The sequence below is a fragment of the Sphaeramia orbicularis genome, chromosome 19 (genome assembly GCF_902148855.1).
Source record: "Sphaeramia orbicularis chromosome 19, fSphaOr1.1, whole genome shotgun sequence".
Lineage (NCBI taxonomy): Eukaryota > Metazoa > Chordata > Actinopteri > Kurtiformes > Apogonidae > Sphaeramia > Sphaeramia orbicularis.
Genome location: NC_043975.1, coordinates 5781725 through 5799510, shown reverse-complemented (window position 1 = coordinate 5799510; position 17786 = coordinate 5781725). Strand labels below are relative to the sequence as shown.

Genomic DNA, 17786 nt, shown 5'->3' with positions numbered 1-17786 from the left:
CACCATTATATGTGGTGTTAAAGTGCATTACATCATCAGATGAACTTCAATTTCCAGACAAACCAAATAATTTGCAACTTTGTCGTGCAGTGAATCAGCTTGGCAAAAAAAATCATGCAAGCATCATGGTTTTAATACCACATTAAACTCAATAAACAAGATGTCCAGCAGCTTGAACAAACAGTTTTAGATTGAGCATAATTATAGCTTTTAAATGTGCAATTTGTACTTAACTGAATATTTTTGTACATAATGTTCAGCAAAAACACAGTCCTGAACGACAGCAATTGCATCTCTGGTTGAACATGTTATTAAAACCATTACATTGTTTGACCCGGGATATTGTTATTGTTACAAATAAATGCTATTACACTATAGCCGATAAAGTTGGATAAAATATTTTTACCTTTTCTCACGAAATGATAGTGAAAATGTGGTTTATTCCTGACCTGGGACCTGGGACCTGGGACCTGGGACCTGGGACCTGGGACCTGGTCAAAGGTGATTAGTGATGTGTAGAAATAGGAATAAAAAGAGGAAAGTGTCTGAAAACAAAATTATTCAACTTTTCAATTAATGATTTTAGGTCATTAAAAGCTACTTCCATTGGTAAACTAGCATGCAGATGGTAAATAAAACATATACTCTGACACAAAAATCACATGTGTAAAACTGACGCACTATTATATTGAAATATCTTCCCAACCTAAACCAGTACATGCTTTTCTGTAGAAAAAAAAATCGTTTTCAGCAGATTTCTTTGGAATTGCATACTACATTTTGAAAGATATAGTATGGATCATGGAATTTAAAGTGGTCGTTCAGGCAGATTTACTATGTGTTCCCTGGGGAAACGTTGTGCCAAATTTGGTACGATTTCACTTCAGAATTGATTTTAACTGCTCCACTAAATCTCACACGCTGAATCTTTAAAGACGGAGTAAGCGATTCTAATCCAATATACTTTTTGTCGAATTCAGCAAATTGGCGCTGCAAAAAAAACATGTGTTTGTGTGCAACCCGTGCAATATATATGGGCTAAAAAAAACAACGGGCCTTGGACTGATCCTCATGTAGCTGTTCCAGCCAATCAGCTGCCAGGGGGCATTATTTTTGCTCTTTTAAGTGGTTATTCTTACTCATGCAGTGACAGTTACATTGAATCAGGGCAGTTGAGTTAAAATAAATCTTTCCTCCTTGCTGTGCGCCAGGGTACTTAAAGTAAACCCTAAAATTAGTCTAATCTCATTGCACACACAATGACAATAAAAGCTAAACCTCCAAAAGAGAGCCTGAAGAATACAAAATCAACACAAACCTACTTATATGTGTAATAGCCACAGAAATAATTCTCTTAATAAAAGTGGATCTTGAGTAACTACATAGAATATAAAGAATTAATACTATCTTAATGTGTGTTAATATACAAAAGCCTCATTGCAGGTAAAAATTAAAGGGTAAAGTGATTATCCTTGCAGACAACATGGAATTAAATTAGAAGCAGCTGCGTTAGGATACAGGATTAAAACAGTGCACACATACAATTAGGCTGATATTTCTTTCCTGTTTGGTTGCGTACCAGAGCAAATAACTGCAAATAATATTAACATGTTTTACAAAAGATACAGGTGGAACTGAGAATTAGCTGACATGAAGTACTAGTAACTCCACATCAGAGCACACAAATGTATTAAAGTCAATTTTTTAGTGATATAATCTAAGACAAATGTGTTTTTCTGTGACATTCAAATCTCAAAACCATCAGTGCTCTCATTCCCAGATGGTGAATCAGCTTAAAAATGGCTCCATCAAATGGTTTACTGTGAATTTAATACCAAATTTAAATGCATTTCTATTGCTTACATCCTTTATATAATACTTTGATACTTCACATACTGAAAACTCAACACACAGATCTTTAATTCAGCTATTGACAATACAATTCAAACAGAAAACGGAGGTGATTTGTGGTTTTACAGTGGCTGTTTTCTGTCTAAAAACAGTGCTAACAGAGCTATAATGTAAACTATCAGCTGATGCATCATGTGAAGATTATAAGATTTTAAGTCAAATTAAGCATCTGAGTTTTAGTTTGAAGAAGAAAGCTTGATGACACCATAATACAGATGTGTGCAAACAATAAGATTTATGCTTTATTCAGTGACTGATACAGTCTGTGGATACATAGTGTTAATTTGTTGGTGGTTCTGGTACATGACACCCCCTGCTGGTGAGAGTTTGGAACATCAGTGCTACATAGAACCCCTTTAAGTGTTTCAGTCCTCTATAATCTGTGTGTTCTGGTGCTCTTCTTCCTTTTCCTTTCAGGGTGCTCTGTACTGTCTACTGGGAATGCACAGTGGGATCTGTCTGGCCAGTATGAGGGACTGGGACTGTGTGGGGGAGGTGTGGCCTGCCCTGGTCCGATGTGGTCTGTCGCCCTCCATGTCCCTAGAGAAGCCCTCCATATGTCTTCTGCTGGATGACATCACCGACCGGGTCCACCGACAGCACGACACCATCGGGATCTACTTCACTGTAGGCAACACGGCAACTGAAACACAACAATACAGGCTGTCGATTAAGTGTCTTACAATTTAACACATTTATTAAAGCAAATTAATAGACAAATCTGTGGAAGTTATTACAAAATGAAAAGTAGATTTTGAAGTTTTTTTTCATTTAGTACACCTCTACATACATGGGCACCATTAGTTGCATGAAGCACATCTAGACGGTACTGGATTTGTTGCCATGTTGGCTGTATCATAGCTCATTAATGGTGTTGGTGGCATCAGTGATCTTCTGCTTCAGGTTGTCGATGTTCCTTATCTTTGTTCCATACACGATATCTTTTTGCATAACCCTGATTTTGTTTCGCTAAACCACAATACATGTTGTGCTTTTCCTTGAGGATTAGCCATTTTTTAGGGGTTTATTTAACAGAGCCTATTTCATCAACAGGGTACCTAAAATACACAAATGCAATGTGATTAAAAACTTTGATGACCACTGAGTACATAGAACAAATCTGATCAACATATCTCGTCAACTGCTTTTGTAATACATTTTTTAAATTGGAAAGAGACTTTGTGGAGATGCTGTATAACCACCAACGTAACATTCATAATGTGTCTGTTGTGTCTCTGTCCACCTGTAGGTGTCTGAGAAGTGTGTAGAGATAGCCGATCAAATCATACAATCCACAGAACCTGCACCTTCTCTAGAGCCGCCCACCGTAGAGGAGCTGAAGGAGGGGCTTCAGCGTCAGCGGATCAGAAATGTGGTCGCCTCCAGGTAGGTGCATACACTGGATTAGAACAGTCTTATATTCATTAATTCACAAGTCACTCACATATATTTTTTGTGAGGGTCACAGATGGCCAGGTCTGAAACCTTGTTATCAGTACCAAAAGTACAAGAAACAGCACTAATTAACTTTTCTGTTGCCTAGGAAATATGAAAAGCTTGTCAACGACCTTTTGGACTGCCTTGAAGACAGAGACCTGTGAGTTTTCTCTCCAGCTGTGTATTTATGAGCTTTAGAAATTCAAACAGAGCAACAGCCAGGTTATAATCTAATGAGGTAGACTAATGTTCAATCCACACTAATGTGGATATTTTACAAGATGGATATTTTTTACTATGTTTGAGCCCATTGCCCACATTACTACAGCATTTTAGGTAGCAAAAATGGATATTTTTAAAAACATTTTCCGCAGTGTAGATTCTTATAAAATGTATATTTTAGTTTTAGTATGTATGAGAACTTCGACGCAATTTTTCCATTTTTTTTTTTAAATTATTTTTTTTAACATGTGACACGTCTAAATCAGATATCCTCAAGGAAATAAAGTCGAATATCTGTAATAATAGTTTTGAAATATTGTAGAAACATAGACAGAAAGGTCTGTGACATTTAAACTTTCATAATCTGCCCATATATAGATATAAATAAAAACTATCAATGTTAATAAAAAGCTCCCTCAGTTGCTGTATATTAATCTGTGGGTAGACTGAGTATTTTATTTTTACAGTGTCTGAGAAGTTGTTTTTATTACAAATGAAACTAAATAATCAGTCAGACACAGATCAGATGTCCTCAAGTAAATAATGTCACACATCCATAATAATGCTTTTGAAATATTGTAGACAAATAGATTGAAAGGACTGTGATATTTATTTAGAGCTACTTTCATAATGTGGATATCAAGATCAATAAAAACTCCCTCAGTTGCTCTAAGGTCAGATACCAACTGCTAACATTAGCTACCATTAGCTAACGCTAGCTAACATTTGCTAAGTTACAACACAGTTAATAGAAAACAATGAAAACATGTCTGAATCCAGCCTTACTGCTGTTTTTTTCATTCATGTGATTAACAGTACTTGTTCAACCTCCTAATTAAAAGTTAACATGAATTAAAACAAAAAAACAATTTTCTTTGTTTGCTAGCAACTGTGCACAAACAGGCTAATGCTAGTTAGTATTCGTCCTTTTTTTTTTTTTCTTCTATCAAATTAACTTATATTGTGAAGGTAGTGTCTCTAATGCTTTCTATGAACCACTCTCTGCTATTCCAGAACTTGTTATCCCAGAAATTTCCATTTGCTTCCAATGGAATATCTCTGATGACACTATAAATGTCATACTCTGACATGCTAACTACCAAATCTTGACAACAGTGTAGCATCAGTAACTTCTGCAAATCTTATATGTTTACATACATTCTTCTATTATCTACTGAAACCAAAAGAAATATTTGCAATAGAAAATGTAATACATATAAAATCCTTGTTTATAGATCATTTCAGTCAGTGGATGACTCGAACCAAACATTTTTCTAGAATAAAAGCAAAACTTTTTGATAGTTATTGCAGAAAATGTAGGTTTTTTTGTGAGTAAAAGTGTTCAGAAGTGTGATAGTTATCCATGTGCTCAGTGGCATCTGTGAGATTGGCTTAAAATTACCTAAAATTGCCAAAATGAAACTACTCACCACTCTGCAATGAGGGGGAGGGATGCATGTTTCAGTAGCAACATGAAAATCCTAAATGGTCATTCTTGGGGATTCAGATGGTTTTTTGCATACTTAAGTGCTGTATAATTTACTGTTTTGGTGGTGGAAGAGGACTTTGTACTATTTCAACAGCATCCATTCCTCGAATAGGCAGGTGGAAGCTACAACACCTTCCTCAGGCAAAGACAAGTTAACTGTGACTCATAGAAAACATTGAAGTGCAAGTGATTTTATTTCAGGCCCTGGAAGTTTGAGCACATGGCCACAGACCTGCTGTCCCTCCTGCTCAGAGACGACCACCCGCTGCCTTCTGATGCCGTCCTCTACTTCACTCAGAGTCTCATCCATGACTCCATCAGCATACGCAAGGTCTGAGAGCGAAATTGGACAGCCTGAACCCTCAGACAGTCCTTATTCTGACTCATATCTCTGGTGTATCACAGGTGGCAATATCAGCCGTGGCCGGGATCCTGAAACAGCTGAAAAGACCAAGAAAGAAAATAGCTGTGAAACCGTCAGAGATCAGTGAGTACATCTACACTCAACAATCTTGGGTATTTCACTTTTAGGTTTTAGGTGTTATATATTTTCCATCCTGTTTAACACTTCCTCAAGGACACGCTGGCTAGATTCTGGTTTACAAAGGTCTAGCACAGTTTTTTTCTGGTCTTTGCAAGGTTTTAGTGCAGGCTCCAAACTATTCTAAGCCAAATAAAGGCCCATCCATATGGAGAACATGACAACTAAAGAAACATTTCCCAGATCTAGCAGTTATAATTTGGTCCTCAGTGGAAGTTTTGTTTGTTCTCTATATATAAACTGCTCTGCTCTTTGCACATTTTTGCACAGATATGGTAATAATAATGGCTAAGATTCTGTGAAATCTATTTTTTTCTTGTGGGAACAACCTCAACCACTCATCTAACTCTTCCACAGAGTTAGGGGAAAACTTTAAAAATAATTCCACTGAAAACCAAGAGTAAGGTTGTAACTCAAGAATTCATGTGCTAATTATGACAAATTTACACATAAATATATAATAGCGCAACATGACATTCTAGTTCCAAAAGGTAAAAGGACTCATGTTTAGAGCTGTGGTCATTTATTTAAGTTTTATTCACATTTACTCACATTTCATTCTTATGAAACAGACATGGAAAGCACTTGTAAAAAGTTCATGATTCTGCTGAACAAAAGAAATACGGCTCCATGTTGAATAGGATTTACTGTACTATTGCACAAAATCTGCTTTGTAGAAAGAGGGCTGATGAAAACTACACAAATGAGTTTTTAGAAGAACTAAGTCAACATTTGGGGCTTTGTATTATGTTTAATCTGAAATCTTGTGTCTGCAGACTTACATTGACTTGCATTTACTATATGTGTCTATTGGGTCCCACTTGAATGATGAGTTATTTGAGGTTTGACTTTAAATTAGATGTATGTTTTTAGATTAACTTTAGAAACACTGACAGAAAGGACTGTGATATTTATTTAGAGCTACTTTCATAATTTGGAATATCAGGAAAAATATCAGTAAAATCTATCAATGTCAATAAAAACTCCTTCAGTCGCTCTAAGGTCTGACACCAAATGCTAACATCAGCTAACACTAGCTAACATTAGCTAAGTTAGCACAGTTTGTAGAAAACGATGAAAACATGTCTGAAACAGGCCTTACTGCTCTTTTTTTCTCTTTTATATGATTAACAGTGTTTATTCAGCCTGAAATGATACAAAACCACCTAATGTGAAGTTAACGTGAATTTTTTTTTTTAAATTAAATTTTCTTTGTTTGCTAGCAATTACCAGTTATGTATGAATAAGCTAATGCTAGTTAGCATTCTTCCTGGGCGCTATTTGAGGTTTTACTTTAGATTAGATGTATGTTTTTAGATTTAGTTTAGGATTTTGGTCAGTTTTCATTGCCTTGTGGATTGTAAATTGTCATCTCATTTCAGTGTGTTTTCTATTTTTGTCATTGTGTTTGTATTTTATATCTTTGTTAATAATGCGTTTGTGTGTCGGCAGGTGGTGTAGAGGATATGGAGGGCGTGTGCGTTGGTGACCGCGAGGCCAATCGCTGGCTTCAGTACGACAGTAAGAATCTGCCTATGTGTCAGGAGCAGTGGGAGGGTCAGCAATTTGTGGAGAAGACCCACTGGGGGTACTACTCATGGCCCAGGTGAGGAGGGGGGCCGGGGGTTTATCTGCACGCTTTAGTGACGGGGAGGTTGGACTGAGCTTTGTAGATGATTGACCTAACTTTGTGTTTGACTGGGTACATGATGACTGATCTGGTCGACTGGATAACTGACAGGGCAGTGAGGCGACTTCCTGCTACGGCCTGGCCTAGATAAGGCTGACTGAACGACTTACTGTCTGCCCTAAATAAAAGAATTGATGTATAGCAGGAGGGCTGGCTTGCTGTCTTGGTATGCGGATGGCTTGCTGACTAACTGACTTTTTAATCATTCATTTATCCTTGCTACTTATTTGAAGACAGTATGTGTGTTGTTATCTATAAATCACAACAGCCTCTTCTTTGTCTCCTGCTCCTTTTCAGAGAAATGATGATCTATGCAGCTTCTGAGAAACCAAAAGATGACCTGCCGTACGAGGAGATGAGTGAGGTGTGTGTTTTTTTACTGTAGCACATCCAGAATCGCAAAGTTACTGACATTTACAGTCACCAAAAATCTGCTTTTTGTTCTTTTTCCTCAAAACCCAACATATTCCCTATAAGCTGGGCACAAGAATGAAGAGAAATATTCCAGTAATATTCCTATTTTCATGCCTGTTCACATACTTTGATTTAAAAGATTTTCTACTGGTGGCAAATGTTTGACCGTGCAAACACAACCTCCTTATTTAGGTGAAATACCCTCCTGAAAAAGGTTGATGGTATAATATTTGCACAGATCCAAAGTCTTGGGCATCTAGACAGTGTTTGTGTCTGCTTCAGCTGACTGGAAAAATGAGGCAGCTCTAATAAACCTCATCCAGAGCTATGTCCACACTAATAGGTTAATGGTTTAAAATGTAGGAAAAAAATCTCAGGAATAGTCTCAGAACATTGTAACATATGTGAAATACCTAATACATGACCAGAGGAGATGGTAACTGCCAATGACGTGGTAGTCATTGGAAATTACTTGAAAAGGTGCAAATTTGTTCATTGTTTTCTTGATAAAATGCAGAAATTACCTTCAGTTCCTTTTGAAGCCCCACCCCTTATGCTGTGCACCATGGGACATAACCTCAGGAAAAATACAGTATGAACAATGACAAGGAGATGGAGAGACAAATAACTTCCTGATCCTTCAAGAAATGCCGGCATTTACACATATGATGATTGTCAATTTGAAAGATAATACGAGTCAAGAAAGCTGTGGTTTGTAAAGGTAGTAAAGAAGCATCTAGTTTAGTGTGAAACATTTTAGTGGACTGCATCTATTATCATATACGATACACGTCACCAACACCAAAATGGCTGCCATCTTATCCCATTTTACCTGAATCTTCAAGCGCGAAGTGAAAAAGTATTAGAGATGAAAATCAGACATTTACGATGATGTCACAACCATGACTTTCAGGTGTATCATCTTTATAATTACATTTATTCACAGTCTCATATAATTCTAAACTGATACTTTCTTGGAATGCAAAATTATCTTTTATTTTTTTATTTTTTTTATTTATTTTTTTTATTCTCTTTTTATTGGAAGAAAATTTTTCTTTTCATACATTGAAAAAACAAACAAAAACACAAACTTTGCACATCCAGAGAGTGGTTGTAAAAAGCAAAACAAAACAAAAACATTTACAGCAGCTCATTATGGTCCTGTCATACAAGATCTCAAAGTAAAGAATCACTGCATAAATAAAGATAAACAAAAACACAAAAACATATTTCCTTCAGATGATTTAGGGTTCATATTCATGCATTCATCTCAGCAAAATCAGATCTCAAAGGCTTCGCAAAATTATCTTTTAAAGTGACAAACATCATACAGTATATGTAAATGATGAAATAATTCAAAGGGGATAAAAAAAATATTCGTCTCTCACCACTGATACTACAATTTCTTACAAATAAGGTCCCATTGCAACAGCTGGAAGGGGCGGGACTTCAGCTCTGTAAGGAACCAATTGTGATTCAGTCTAATGTTCTCTATGTTTAGAATCAATAATGAAATTATATTAATTTATGGATCTGGTTTCATTGGACACATTTAAAGGAATTTTAATGACGTGGAAGCATCTATTAACATTATACTGAAAAGGTGTTTGGCTTCTAAAGACCAAAAGAAACAAAAAAAACCCTGAAAATTAACAGAGAAGGTGTAGACTGAAGCCAAAACTTATTACATGTACTCAGCATGTTATAACACTAACAGCTGACGAGCTATCAGTAAGGAAAACCTCCACAATTTCCTTCTACCATTTTGTAATTCAAGTGACCCGAAACTGTAATCCTGCGCCTTATCTTAGCTATATTTTTTACTGTAGAAAATCCACCGTACAGCAGGAGGTTTTTTCTGCTCACAGGTATTTTCAGACAGGTGTATGTGCAAATCACTGGTCATACTCAGTCATTTCCTCTTGAGACCCAACAATTCATTTTTATCCTCTGTAGGGGACAAGAGTTTCATAGCTTTAAAAAAAATTACATTTTCCTGTTTCCAGTGAAAATGATTAGTGTAAAAATTTCAAAACTTTTACTTTCCTGGGTCTCAGGATATTTTACTACTAGAACTACTAGACTCTGTGGCTCAATACAGAAGCTGACAGTGAAATAACGTCAGGTTTATCAAGTGTTTTCATTTGGACTGAGAGGAGAAAGCTGCAGAAGGATGGCTTGATTATTAAATTATGTCTTTTTCTTAAGATTTCAGTTGAGAAAAGGCTTGATTCAGACTATCCAATATTTTTCCTTCAAGTTCAGAGTATGCCATGTAATTTGATGTGCATGTAGATGTAGTGAGTGATGGCTTTTGTCACTATTGTAATTGTTGTTTCTTTTTTGTGTCACACAGGGTGAAAAGATCATTTTTGAGTATTTCTCCGACCCAGAGTTTATTGACCAGCTTATAGAGTTTCTCTCTCTGGAGGAGCGGAAAGGGAAAGACAGCTTCAACCCCCGACGCTTCTGTCTCTTCAAGGTGCAATTTAAAATCTCAGCCTCGATCGATCTGGCAAACCTTTTTACAAAGAAGTGACACAGCGTACCACCAATGGTCAAGGATGAATTGAACCCCGCCGAGCTAAGATTTGTCATCAACCGCTGTGATTCATGATCCTCCGTGTGACAGCTGACAGTTTACTTAACGCCAAAAGATTCATTGTGAAGTGTCTAAAAGCGGCTCCACCGCACCGAACAAACCATTTCGTTTTTGATTGACAGGGGCTTTTTCGTAACTATGGCGACATGTTCCTGCCGTTACTATGGCCTCACCTCGAGCAGCTCGCCGGCGACCCCCACGAGAGTTCGCAGCGCTGTGTGTGTGAGATTACAGCAGGTCTAATCAGAGGCAGCAAACTCTGGAGTTTTAGCAAGGTACCAGACCCGCACACACACCAGTATACACACAGCAGGGCTTTTTGATAAGAAAAGTCAATATTAATAAAAACTTTCATTATTTTGTGTGTGTCTGCTTCTAGGTGGACAAGCTATGGCAGCTTTTGTGCCCCCTGATCAGGACAGCATTAACCAACATCACAGTGGAAACCTACACTGACTGGGGCACATGCATCGCCACTGCCTGCGTGAGTTGTTTACATGCAACAACACAACATATACACAACATGTGTCTCTTGTATCTGTGTGTTATCACTGTTAATACTGCAACTGGCTGTTACCCAAGACCTTAATCCACCCTTAAAATGTCAGAAAATATTGAAAAAAAAGGAAAATGTTCCACAGAAACAGAGCAGACCGAAGCAGGACCTTGTCATATTGGTGCATTTTGCTCAATCATTCAAATTTAATTTACTGTTTAGTAAATAATCTTGTCATTAGCAACACTTCTACACCTTTTTCCTCTTTATGTCTAATTATCACATAGTTTTCAAAGTGGTCCTATGTAGTATTTATATTCCAAACCTTCACCAGCAGAGGGAAGTCTGGTACCAGAACACACTTAGGACCAAAACCACCAACGGATAAACACTATGTATCCACAGACCGTATCAGTTACTGAATGAAGTATAAGCTCATTGTTTCCACACATCTGTATTATGGAATCATCAAGTTTTCTTCTTTAAGCTAAAACTCATAGATGCTTATTTTAACAGTCGTTCAACATAACATTGTGTCTTTTAATGTTCACATCAGCTGATAGTTTACATTATAGCTCTGTTAGCTTAGCTCTGTTTTTAGACTGAAAACAGCCACAGTAAAACGAATCACCTCTGTTTTCTGTTCGGTTTGTGTTGTCAATAGCGAACTAAAGATGTGTTTGGAATCTGTCACAGTTTAGTCTGCACCGTGGATCAACAAACGGAAACTTAGCAAAGATAATAACATCCTATAATAGCTTCATACCTTATAAACCTGAGAATCAAACACCTGTGTAGAGGAAATGCTGCCATTTCAGGATCAAACTTTGTTCTTTTAATTTACAGCTGAGTCCAGTGAAGAAAACAATGGCTTCTATTTTTATCATTTCTTTTCTTTGAGTCTATTTGTTGTTTCTTTGTGGTTCTCATCCCATCTGGTCACTTCTGATGTTTTGGTCAAGATGTTTGTTTTCCTCACCATGCGAGACCAGCAGAGTGACTCACTACTCCCTCTAGTGGTCACATAAATCCCCTGGCCCATCACTGGAAATAAACTCAGTTCATGCCTCTACAGTCCAATACTGTGGCATCTTTGGCAGACCATCACAGCTCTTTATTCTAAACACAAATGATAATTTTAGGTCTTTTTTTAAACATTTGAAAATAGAAATAGTGCATATAGATCCTTTATAGAAATGCTGCAAAATTATTCAAATGCAAATGTATTTATCTGAATCTGTCCATGAAATGTCAAAAATTAAATAAAAAGTCCAATGTGAGAGCATCTCCACATGTGAATATTGATGCTGTTGCCTTGGAAACACAGCAATTTTTGAGCCTTTGCCACGAAACAGGAAGTAGTTACAGTTTCCATGTACTTCATCCAATCTACCCCAAATTTTGCATGTTGAAGACCCAGCCTGACCACTTACACAGCTGTGAATTTCCATGACAATGGTACAATTTTCAATGATTCACCATGATGCAGGAAGTAAAATAAAATTCCATTGTACTTTATACGATATTCCCCCATTTTTTGCTTCAGTCCAGACCCCACCTCAACACATCTACATATCTATAGTACTACCCTCTCACACCTCCCAACCCTGCGGCGTGTACAGAGGCACTCGATTATCCCCCTGGCAGCTTTAGCCTCCTGAGACCCAGGAAACTACAAGTTTTACAAGTTTTGGCTTTTTTTAATTAAATAATTGCCCATATTGGAAACATCACAGGTTTTTTAGATGCTTTTTTATGGAATGTCCATTGCAGTTGACAGTTCTTTTTTTCTTTTTTGTGTAAAGCTGTGAAACTCTTGTCCACAAACATGGACAGAAAACCCATAGCTGGGTCTTAGGAGGTGAATTCTAGTTTTTCTCACATTTATTCTGGCTCCAACAGTGGTATTACACAAATGCTATAGAATTATCAAGATACCAAGGTTATGTACCACCAAGTGGGAAGTGATGTGCATTCATGCAAGAAATATATGTTCTTACACAAAAGTATACTGAATGTATAGGGATTTCAGGTGAACACAACTGACATTTCATGGCCAAAGCTGAAACAAAAAATAGAAAACGATACTTTTCTGTGGAACCAAACTTATATTTTTGTATGTTGTGTTGTCCAACAGGAGGGCCGTGACCCCAGGAAGCTCCACTGGCTGTTGGAGCTGCTGATGGAGAGCCCCCTCAGCGGAGAAGGAGGCTCATTCAGGGATGCGAGGTATACATCTGTGACCGAGTGTGTGCGCTACCATGAATATCCACACACATATACTAGTATGTGTTTGTGTCATCTACAGTATTCCTGAGGTTTCTGATTTCAGAGCTGCAGTAGAAACCCGAGCTGACGTGCCGCAGTAACACAACATCCCCCCCTCTGTTCTATCCGTCCATCCCACCCTTGTCTTTGTGTCTTCTCAGCCTCCTCTATGTGCTCCAGGGTGGTCTGACCCAGCAGCAGTGGAGGGTTTCTGAACTTCTGCACCGGCTGCTGGCTTACCTGGAGCCCAAACTCACCCAGGTGTATAAGAATGTCAGGGAGCGCATTGGCAGGTACCAAATTAACCCACTGTTATCTCTTTTGACTTATATAATCAGGTCTACATAGGTTAATCTAATTAGTTTGAGTGCACTGTTTGGTTTCTTAAAGACCCAGTTCTACTTTTGTTGCAGTTCTTAAATGAATTGTACTTTTATCACCATTGACTACAATGTTATCCTCTGTATTTTGCATTTTTTCAGTGAAAATCATATTTCCTTGTATTTAATAGACTGATCATGCAGATGTTCATTAAAGCTCAGACTGAAGCTGAGGGTTAAGATATGGGAAACAGAGAAAACTGAAGGAAAAGTCACTTTTTCAAAGATAAGACAAGTGTGTCCATCCACTGTCACTGATCCAACTCCATGGGTTTTACTGGTGAATCAATGTTGTAGAAGACGACGGTGTTTCCATGTTCACTACAGAGCCTCTGAATGTCCAAATGGGTCATATCTGATGACCATGAAAAGACGACAAACTGTATTTTACACCAATTATTTACATATATTGATAGGATTAGTGAATCTGAAGTTATGAAACATTTTCCATCAGTAGATGGTTTTAGTTGCCATTTGCTGTTGGGTCTTTATGGGTTAAATGCTAATCCTCTATTTATCTCACCCTCAACTGCTTCTTCCTTTCCACATTTCTTTCTTTGTTCCTTCCTCCTTCATCTCCTCCCCTTTTGCTCTCCAGTGTCCTGACCTATATCTTCATGATAGACGTGGCTCTGCCCCACACCCAGCCCACCTCCTCCCCCCACGTGGCAGAGTTCGTCACCCGGGTCCTGGAGAGGCTCAAGCCCCTCACATCGGAGCCCGAGATCCACAACCACGTCCACGAGGAGAACACCCGGGAGACGGACGAGCGCACCCAGGCTGTCAAACTCCTCAAGACGGGTCAGAATGTGGATGCAGTCATGTTAACTGTGGTTTAGATAGACAGCAGCTGTAAGAGGGAATGAAAAATAGAAGAGATCCGGACAGTTTGACGCACACATAGAAGTCAGACCGAAGAAATAACTGAAGGCTGTAATCCTTATTGATTTCATCATTTAAGTCTGCTGTAAAAGGTTGAGATTTGTACATGAAATGGACCTTCAAGGATATGTCTTAATGTTTTCATAGAGAAAGTCTGGAGTGTAAAATGCATCCTAGGTTATGTACAATATTAGCATTTAAGTCACATACCATTTTATGTAGCTCTATAGGTATTTCTAATATAATCAGTGTTGTGTGACCAGGAAAATTCTATACGTAGGCTTTTATTTTCCATTTATTTTTACAGTTTGGGAAAAATATTTAAGAGACCACTCAAATGTCCATATCTGAACCTCGATGAAAACCTTTAGATAGAACTTTATTAATCCCTTGGGCAGAGCCCTCAGGAAATTAAGATTCCAGAAGCAGCACAATCCTGAATGTACACATATAAGAAATATTACAAGACATAAAGGAAAGAAAAAAAGCAGCACAACACTCAATGTACACACATAAGAAATATTACAAGACATAAAGGAAAGAAAATAGTAATAGCTATAAAAACAGTGAAAAACAGTCAATTGCACATTAGAAAGTACATCTAGAAAAAAAATAATAAAGTAAGAATAATGAATAGTAATAACAATGTAATTATTTTATATTATAGTATGCGTAAAATTTATATACATATAGTTTAATAATAGCAAAACTACTTATAATAATTGTAATAAAGTGATGATACTACTACTAATAATAATAATCATAATAATAAGAAGTGGTAAGAACACTAATTTACCAACAACAAACAAACATTGCGCACTGGATTACTTTATAACTAACCACTCAGTATGACGTGTGTAATAAACCTGTTCAAACTAAATCTCAGGCTACGACGTTAAGAATAAAATTGAATCAGTACACTTCATTTATCTGTGCTGCTATTGGTAAACCATGAAGTCATGATAAAGGTCATATTGTTCGTACAGTGATGTATTTATGTGCAGGAGGAGAATATGATGCAATAAGACACTCAGTTTCTTGTTATTTGGACCAACTGTCACACACAGTCTTAAAATGACAGTATTTTCAGGGTTTTCCCGATGTTTTCGCAGGGTTCAGGTGCTTAAGTTTGTAGAGGACTTGGGTGCAGAGGTTGAAAAGACATTTTGAATAAAAAAAATATATATATATATACCATTTTGTATCATTTTAGAGCATTATTATTACCATATTTGTGTGCAAAATGTGGAGAAAGAGAGAAGGTGATAAATAAACACCCTAAAAGCTTAAAAATAAGACTTGCTGGAGAAGTCCAGCTGCAACCATTAGGTCTGGAAAGTGTTTTGTTTAGTCTAGTTTTGTTGCTCTTTGAATAATTTTACATTAATGTGGTTCAAGAGGTACCCAAAATGGTTCGGGTGTTGCACAAAACTAAGGCGCAATGACTGAAACTCCAAATTGGTGCCAACATGAAAGCACAGTCATGGCCAAATGTTTTGGCAGTGACACAAAATTTGTCTGTACAAGCATTTCCCCTTCATTTTATTATGTCTATTAGAGATATCCACTTGATAAATAAACACTGAAAATCATCCAGTATGACCAGTTAAGTGTATAAGACAACAATTAGCATTTTATAAATTACAGATGCTTTTATTGGCAAAAGAATCACATGTATACAGAGTCAATTTCTGTCATCTCCAAAATATTAGAGCATGAAACAGTAACGTTCAAGTGTAATACCACTGACGGCCACTAGATGCTGATCATTTCTATGAGTATGAAATTCATTTACCGTATTTCAGACCAACCTTAAGTATCTTTGGTTTTACTGTATCTGTAAGCTAACATTTAGCATTAGCTCACCACTCAAGCTCTCACAGCTCCACCCCTTTTGCCCAATTATGGTAATTTCTGCCAACATGCCACATATGTTTACCACTAACAGTGGCTTTCTTGACTTCTAGGTTAATTATCCTTTAAATTGACAAACTTCATATGTGTAAATGGCGGCACAGTTTAGTCAGAATCAAAATACTTTTCATCTCTCTCCACTGATCACAGTTCATATTTTTTCAAACATATGGTGACAATTAAAATGCAAACTACTTGATTCATGTACAGTCTACACAGCAGAAACTGGTTTTACTCCAACTTAATCCTATAAATACAATAAATTGAGCGGTCTCTTAATTTCTTCCATAACTCTATATATATTACTTTTCATTTCACAAATTATCTCTGATTACAGACACTGGATGTAGACCTAATCTTCTGCATTAGCATTTCCGCATTGTTACTTTCCCTGCCATTGTTATTAATCTAATCCGCATTATATAGATAAATATCTAGTTATGAAATTATCCATATCATTAGATACTAAATCATGATAGATAGTGTTTTACTAGCGAAGCATTGCAGTAAGGTCACAGTGCCAGGGCTGTTGTTTTTATTCTTTGGCAGTAACCCAGAGTTTCTGTATGTGTGTGTGTGTGCCATTTTCAGTTTTAAAATGGTTGATGGCGAGCGCTGGGCGTACTTTTACCACTCCCGTTCAGCAGCAGCTGCAGCTCTTGCCTCTGCTCTTCAAGGTAAGAACACACACACACTCGCACACTCACAGGTCCCAGCACAGCATTATTACCCACTCAATCTTACTTGCCCATTAAACTCAATTTCTCTCTTCATTTACTCAAAATGGTGCGTAGCTGTGTGTCTTCCTACCTCTCTCCATCTCCCTCTCTGGTTCTCTCTCCCTGCAGATTGCCCCGGTGGAGATTGATGAGAGCTATGATGAGATGAAGCAGGATGCTCGCACGTGTCTCTCTCTCATGTCCCAGGGCCTGTTGTATCCTGAGCACATCCCTCTGGTTCTGGCAGCACTGGAAGAGGTAGCACGCCAAGCAACACAACCAGTGCTGAGCAAGTTACTTCCAAACTGTAATACATTACAGATTACTTGTGACTGTTATTTAAAAGTCATTCCATACATTACAATATTACTGTCTCAGAATTGTAATGCATTACATGACCCCTTTATTACTTTTGAGATACATACATACATTAGAAAGGGTGCATGCACAGTAGAACCCAACTTCCCCCCCTAAGTCAAATAATAACCCCCCCATTACAAGAGATAAGAGAGCCTTGGAACGTATAAATTTGCACCCTAAAGGTACATGTGGATGTGTAGCTCAGTAAGTAACGCTACGGTCTCTAACAGTCGTTCCCAACCTTTTTTCTCTCGTGACCCTGTTTTAGCATCACAAATTTCTGGCGACCCCATACATTCAAAACAGACATTTTTTGCTAAAATTAATTTGTTTTTGATCATGTAGTAGTTTGCTGTGCTGCGTTGCAAATAAACGTTAATTTTAGATGACATTTAATCTATATAATGTATATTATTATGGACGGAGGCAGAAAAGCCAGGTTGAGATTACTGCACAAAGTG

The 17786-nt window shown here is 37.4% G+C and overlaps 1 protein-coding gene and 1 long non-coding RNA gene across 2 annotated transcripts in view; one reads left to right on the top strand and one right to left on the bottom strand.

The window, feature by feature from the left end:
• The window catches only part of psme4b (proteasome activator subunit 4b), a 95164-nt gene that overhangs the window by 59913 nt on the left and 17465 nt on the right, over window positions 1-17786 (top strand). Inside the window, exons 29-43 of the mRNA XM_030121768.1 lie at window positions 2329-2538; window positions 3161-3297; window positions 3455-3508; window positions 5261-5390; window positions 5465-5546; window positions 7053-7206; window positions 7588-7654; window positions 10061-10186; window positions 10429-10581; window positions 10686-10790; window positions 12940-13031; window positions 13232-13363; window positions 14049-14251; window positions 16838-16923; window positions 17095-17223. Of these exons, the coding sequence (XP_029977628.1) occupies window positions 2329-2538; window positions 3161-3297; window positions 3455-3508; window positions 5261-5390; window positions 5465-5546; window positions 7053-7206; window positions 7588-7654; window positions 10061-10186; window positions 10429-10581; window positions 10686-10790; window positions 12940-13031; window positions 13232-13363; window positions 14049-14251; window positions 16838-16923; window positions 17095-17223 (1860 nt within the window). The remainder of the gene's footprint in view (window positions 1-2328; window positions 2539-3160; window positions 3298-3454; window positions 3509-5260; window positions 5391-5464; window positions 5547-7052; window positions 7207-7587; window positions 7655-10060; window positions 10187-10428; window positions 10582-10685; window positions 10791-12939; window positions 13032-13231; window positions 13364-14048; window positions 14252-16837; window positions 16924-17094; window positions 17224-17786) is intronic.
• LOC115410229 (uncharacterized) lies at window positions 400-13628 on the bottom strand. The gene is made up of 3 exons (XR_003934074.1): window positions 13502-13628; window positions 5094-5100; window positions 400-411 (listed from the first exon to the last, which is right to left on the bottom strand). It is a non-coding gene; the product is annotated as an uncharacterized LOC115410229 (long non-coding RNA).